Here is a 6,455-nt window from a genome sequence, read left to right on the forward strand (position 1 = left end):
CGCGGCGAAAAGATAGGAGATCCGGAATCGTCCGGATCTCGGGGGGTAGTTCGTTCCAGAGGGTGGGGGCACCCACAGAGAAGGCCCTCCCCCTGGGGGTCGCCAGCCGACACTGCTTGGCCGACGGCACCCTGAGGAGGCCCGCTCTGTGGGAGCGTACTGGTCTGTGAGAGGAAATCTGTGGCAGAAGGCGGTCTCAATTAATCTTCTCTAGGATAGTAACTTTGAAGCATATTGGGGCTTCAACCCCCTCAAACTCCCATTATGGCTGAAAATTTTGAGAGCTGTAGCTAACAGATTTCAAGGGAGCCTTTACAAGACAGACTAACCCAAGGGGTGGGTAACTATGGCAACTTTACGGCCTGTGGGCTTCAACTCCTAGAATTCAACCAGCCATGCTTCAAGGAATTGAAGTCCACAAGTTGTAAAGTTGCCATAGTTGCCCACCCCTGGACTAACCTATGACGGAGCTGATTTTTCTTGTAGGGTTCCTTCTTCTGACATTGTGTCACATAGACATTGCACATACTGGACAATGCCTGCAATGTCAATAAAACCAGAGAAGAAAAATCTTTTAATGCAGCATCCTGTTTCTCACAGGATATGAGTAAGGCATGAAGGAAACAGCCTTCTCCAATGATTGTTTGCTCAGAAATGATATTCAGAATTGGTATTCAGAGGCAATACCTCTGCATGTAGGGGATGTCTGTGCCATCCCACTTAATAATACCGTTTCTGCTATAAAATTTGCCTAATCCCCTTTTAAAATCCCGTTCCACCACATATTGTGACAGTGAATTCCACTAATTACGTTCTTCCTTTCGTCTGATCGACATCTCTGTCAATTGAACTGAATGTGGGTATTTTTAAGAGACTTTTTGTGGTCCATTCGCAGCATATATTTCCAAATATGGTTCAAATCTATTAATTGCCAGTCTTTTGTTCCCTGACAGATGATGTGCAAGCAGTTAATTGAGGTAGTTGTCAAGTCGATCACAGATGGGGCCCGGCAGCACCAGCAAGTAAGTGCAGATGCAAACCAATTGAGAAGGGAAGATGTGTTTTAGGCAGTGGGTGATCCGGTGGAGATTATACACTAGACTTACATTGTCACTAAATGATAATTTTGTTTCTTAGCTTAATAAAATATTTGAACCTAGCCGCTCCTGCTTGTAATACTTGCACCCTAGTGTTAGATAAACCAGGTTATTAAGGCTTTTGCATCTAAAAATAATTATGGTTTAGCATAATTTGTGAGCCCAGGTTACGAGTGAGTTCCTGTCTCATTCCTTTCCCCCTTAATTTACAAATTTCCTTTATGGTTGGTATTATACCTATGTCGGTGCTAATTATGATTAGCTTCTATCAGAGTCCCTAGCATTTTTACCAAGATGATGACAGTTGCATTACATTCACATATGGAGCCTTAAGGTTGGGACAGGTTATGCTAAATGCTGTTTGAAGAAGGTACTAGAAGACGATAATTCACAATTATTTTTCCTCCCACGCATTCTTCTGTCCGACTTCTGTAATTTGTGTTCTGTCTTTTCTGATCCTAACCTGTCTCTTTTTTTAATTAGGATTTGTAAATTAGCAAAATCCAATCTTGTTCATGTCTAGTTGCTAACTCCAACAATAATGAAGACATAATGCTAAAATCACAATTAATATTTGACGGGGAAGAGGGAGACACATTGTAGCTCCGTCCTACTTATCCACTGTCTAGGGTGGGAAAACTTCTGACCCACTGGATGTTCCCAGCATGTCAACCCTAATCCTTCTCTTCATTAAACTAGGGTGAGGATTGGTCATAAAAGTTACTTTTTCATTGCTATTGTATTGAGGGAAAGGGGGGGTCTAGAACAGTGGTGGCGAACCTATGGCACGTGTGCCAGAGGTGGCACTCAGAGCCCTCTCTGTGGGCACGCGTGCCATGCCCCAGTGATGGCAACCGTCCCTCTTCAACCAGCCGCCCGCTAACTCGCCGAGGTCCCACGTGGCTGGATCCATCCTGGCATGGCTGGTTTCCCTTCCCCCTGTCCCATCCCTCCTGGCCTTGCATGCTCTCCTTTTCCCAGGCACGACCCACTGCATCGCCTCCTCAGCTGTTGTCCATCCGTCCAGCTCAGAGGTGGCTTCTCTGAACTGCTGGCGGCGGACTGTGGAGCCCCAGAGTGCACCGGTTGATGGGCCGGCAGGCTGTGGCTGCTGATGGACACCGTCACCCCCCATGCACTCGCTGTCCTCTGTGCGGGGGCCGATGGTGTCAGGCAGCAGCCATCCCGGCCCCTGCCTCGCCTTGCCCCGTGACAGTGGCACCCCCACCCCGCCTCGCCTCAGCCCGCAGGACGAGCCCACCTTGGCCACACCCACCCAGTCTGCCATGACCACCACAGCCACGCCCACCCAGTGGGCCATGCCCACTGGCACCCGGTGCTAAATAAGTGGGTTTTGGGTTGCAGTTTGGGCACTCGGTCTCTAAAAGGTTCGCAATCACTGGTCTAGAACTATGAAATATAAATAAATAATACATAAAACCTCAGCCAACATGGCTATTGCAGGGGATCCTGGGAATTAGTTCAGCATCTGGCAGGCCATTGTCTTAAAAGTTCCTTAGGTGAGCATGACACAATACTGAACAACTGGGATGTTTCTCTCATAGTTATGTTATTTTTCTACGTCTGTATGATCCATAATGGCGGCTGGCCCTTTCTGCAGTCTGCCTCCCTTAGCAATAGTAATCGCACTTGGATTCATATACCTTCCATGTGATGATGTTGTCACGTCTTTGAACCAGCTCTTCCCTTTTTCTCTTCTCCACCCCCTTTGCAAATTGTAATACTTTTGAATAAATATTAGATGGAAAAGGAGGAGCTGGTGGAGCTGCTAAAGGTTGCCTGGAACGTCTGGCGCTGTTGGCAATTCCAGTAGTTGTAATCTCAGAACGTGTCTAGAATGTGGAATGATGTCAGAAGATTGTTTTCCTGGGGGTGCTTCGTATCATTGTCTCTCTGGTACTGTTCATAAGTGCTGATGCTCTGCCTTCCAAATTCCTCACCAAACAAACATGGATGGGATCTTCAGCCCTTCTCCCCACTCCCCACTAATGTAATTTGGTTTCATTTCTTTGGCTGTTCCTTCTAGTTACTTGGGAGATAAAGTCAAAATGNCCAATTAAAAACAAATATTTACCGCTGTGTTACCATTAAAATTCTAATTAAAATTGTCCCTATTTAAAATTCTCCCTAGGCCAGACCCGCTTGCTGAAAAAGCCATGTCTTGAGGGCGCGGCGAAAAGATAGGAGATCCGGAATCGTCCGGATCTCGGGGGGTAGTTCGTTCCAGAGGGTAGGGGCACCCACAGAGAAGGCCCTCCCCCTGGGGGTCGCCAGCCGACACTGCTTGGCCGACGGCACCCTGAGGAGGCCCGCTCTGTGGGAGCGTACTGGTCTGTGAGAGGAAATCTGTGGCAGAAGGCGGTCTCAATTAATGTTCTCTAGGATAGTAACTTTGAAGCATATTGGGGCTTCAACCCCCTCAAACTCCCATTATGGCTGAAAATTTTGAGAGCTGTAGCTAACAGATTTCAAGGGAGCCTTTACAAGACAGACTAACCCAAGGGGTGGGTAACTATGGCAACCTTACGGCCCGTGGGCTTCAACTCCTAGAATTCAACCAGCCATGCTTCAAGGAATTGAAGTCCACAAGTTGTAAAGTTGCCATAGTTGCCCACCCCTGGACTAACCTATGACGGAGCTGATTTTTCTTGTAGGGTTCCTTCTTCTGACATTGTGTCACATAGACATTGCACATACTGGACAATGCCTGCGATGTCAATAAAACCAGAGAAGAAAAATCTTTTAATGCAGCATCCTGTTTCTCACAGGATATGAGTAAGGCATGAAGGAAACAGCCTTCTCCAATGATTGTTTGCTCAGAAATGATATTCAGAATTGGTATTCAGAGGCAATACCTCTGCATGTAGGGGATGTCTGTGCCATCCCACTTAATAATACCGTTTCTGCTATAAAATTTGCCTAATCCCCTTTTAAAATCCCGTTCCACCACATATTGTGACAGTGAATTCCACTAATTATGTTCTTCCTTTCGTCTGATCGACATCTCTATCAATTGAACTGAATGTGGGTATTTTTAAGAGACTTTTTGTGGTCCATTCGCAGCATATATTTCCAAATATGGTTCAAATCTATTAATTGCCAGTCTTTTGTTCCCTGACAGATGATGTGCAAGCAGTTAATTGAGGTAGTTGTCAAGTCGATCACAGATGGGGCCCGGCAGCACCAGCAAGTAAGTGCAGATGCAAACCAATTGAGAAGGGAAGATGTGTTTTAGGCAGTGGGTGATCCGGTGGAGATTATACACTAGACTTACATTGTCACTAAATGATAATTTTGTTTCTTAGATTAATAAAATATTTGAACCTAGCCGCTCCTGCTTGTAATACTTGCACCCTAGTGTTAGATAAACCAGGTTATTAAGGCTTTTGCATCTAAAAATAATTATGGTTTAGCATAATTTGTGAGCCCAGGTTACGAGTGAGTTCCTGTCTCATTCCTTTCCCCCTTAATTTACAAATTTCCTTTATGGTTGGTATTATACCTATGTCGGTGCTAATTATGATTAGCTTCTATCAGGGTCCCTAGCATTTTTACCAAGATGATGACAGTTGCATTACAATCACATATGGAGCCTTAAGGTTGGGACAGGTTATGCTAAATGCTGTTTGAAGAAGGTACTAGAAGACGATAATTCACAATTATTTTTCCTCCCACGCATTCTTCTGTCCGGCTTCTGTAATTTGTGTTCTGTCTTTTCTGATCCTAACCTGTCTCTTTTTTTAATTAGGATTTGTAAATTAGCAAAATCCAATCTTGTTCATGTCTAGTTGCTAACTCCAACAATAATGAAGACATAATGCTAAAATCACAATTAATATTTGACGGGGAAGAGGGAGACACATTGTAGCTCCGTCCTACTTATCCACTGTCTAGGGTGGGAAAACTTCTGACCCACTGGATGTTCCCAGCATGTCAACCCTAATCCTTCTCTTCATTAAACTAGGGTGAGGATTGGTCATAAAAGTTACTTTTTCATTGCTATTGTATTGAGGGAAAGGGGGGGTCTAGAACAGTGGTGGCGAACCTATGGCACGCGTGCCAGAGGTGGCACTCAGAGCCCTCTCTGTGGGCACGCGTGCCATGCCCCAGTGATGGCAACCGTCCCTCTTCAACCAGCCGCCCGCTAACTCGCCGAGGTCCCACGTGGCTGGATCCATCCTGGCATGGCTGGTTTCCCTCCCCCCTGTCCCATCCCTCCTGGCCTTGCATGCTCTCCTTTTCCCAGGCACGACCCACTGCATCGCCTCCTCAGCTGTTGTCCGTCCGTCCAGCTCAGAGGTGGCTTCTCTGAACTGCTGGCGGCGGACTGTGGAGCCCCAGAGTGCACCGGTTGATGGGCCGGCAGGCTGTGGCTGCTGATGGACACCGTCACCCCCCATGCACTCGCTGTCCTCTGTGCGGGGGCCGATGGTGTCAGGCAGCAGCCATCCCGGCCCCTGCCTCGCCTTGCCCCGTGACAGTGGCACCCCCACCCTGCCTCGCCTCAGCCCGCAGGACGAGCCCACCTTGGCCACACCCACCCAGTCTGCCATGACCATCACAGCCACGCCCACCCAATGGGCCACGCCCACTGGCACCTGGTGGTAAATAAGTGGGTTTTGGGTTGCAGTTTGGGCACTCGGTCTCTAAAAGGTTCGCCATCACTGGTCTAGAACTATGAAATATAAATAAATAATAAATAAAACCTCAGCCAACATGGCTATTGCAGGGGATCCTGGGAATTAGTTCAGCATCTGGCAGGCCACTGTCTTAAAAGTTCCTTAGGTGAGCATGACACAATACTGAACAACTGGGATGCTTCTCTCATAGTTATGCTATATTTCTATGTCTGTATGATCCATAATGGCGGCTGACCCTTTCTGCAGTCTGCCTCCCTTAGCAATAGTAATCGCACTTGGATTCATATACCTTCCATGTGATGATGTTGTCACGTCTTTGAACCAGCTCTTCCCTTTTTCTCTTCTCCACCCCCTTTGCAAATTGTAATACTTTTGAATAAATATTAGATGGAAAAGGAGGAGCTGGTGGAGCTGCTAAAGGTTGCCTTGAACGTCTGGCGCTGTTGGCAATTCCAGTAGTTGTAATCTCAGAACGTGTCTAGAATGTGGAATGATGTAAGAAGATTGTTTTCCTGGGGGTGCTTCGTATCATTGTCTCTCTGGTACTGTTCATAAGTGCTGATGCTCTGCCTTCCAAATTCCTCACCAAACAAACATGGATGGGATCTTCAGCCCTTCTCCCCACTCCCCACTAATGTAATTTGGTTTCATTTCTTTGGCTGTTCCTTCTAGTTACTTGGGAGATAAAGTCAAAATG

At 46.7% G+C, this 6,455-nt stretch overlaps 1 protein-coding gene across 1 annotated transcript in view; it reads left to right on the forward strand.

The window, feature by feature from the left end:
• The window catches only part of MYBBP1A (MYB binding protein 1a), a 75,191-nt gene that overhangs the window by 37,880 nt on the left and 30,856 nt on the right, over nucleotides 1-6,455 (forward strand). The window contains exon 22 of the mRNA XM_029287216.1: nucleotides 954-1,022. Coding sequence (XP_029143049.1) covers nucleotides 954-1,022 — 69 coding nt within the window. The remainder of the gene's footprint in view (nucleotides 1-953; nucleotides 1,023-6,455) is intronic.

The sequence above is a fragment of the Protobothrops mucrosquamatus genome, unplaced genomic scaffold (assembly GCF_001527695.2).
Source record: "Protobothrops mucrosquamatus isolate PMUCROS unplaced genomic scaffold, P.Mucros_1.0 scaffold_256, whole genome shotgun sequence".
Taxonomy (NCBI): domain Eukaryota; kingdom Metazoa; phylum Chordata; class Lepidosauria; order Squamata; family Viperidae; genus Protobothrops; species Protobothrops mucrosquamatus.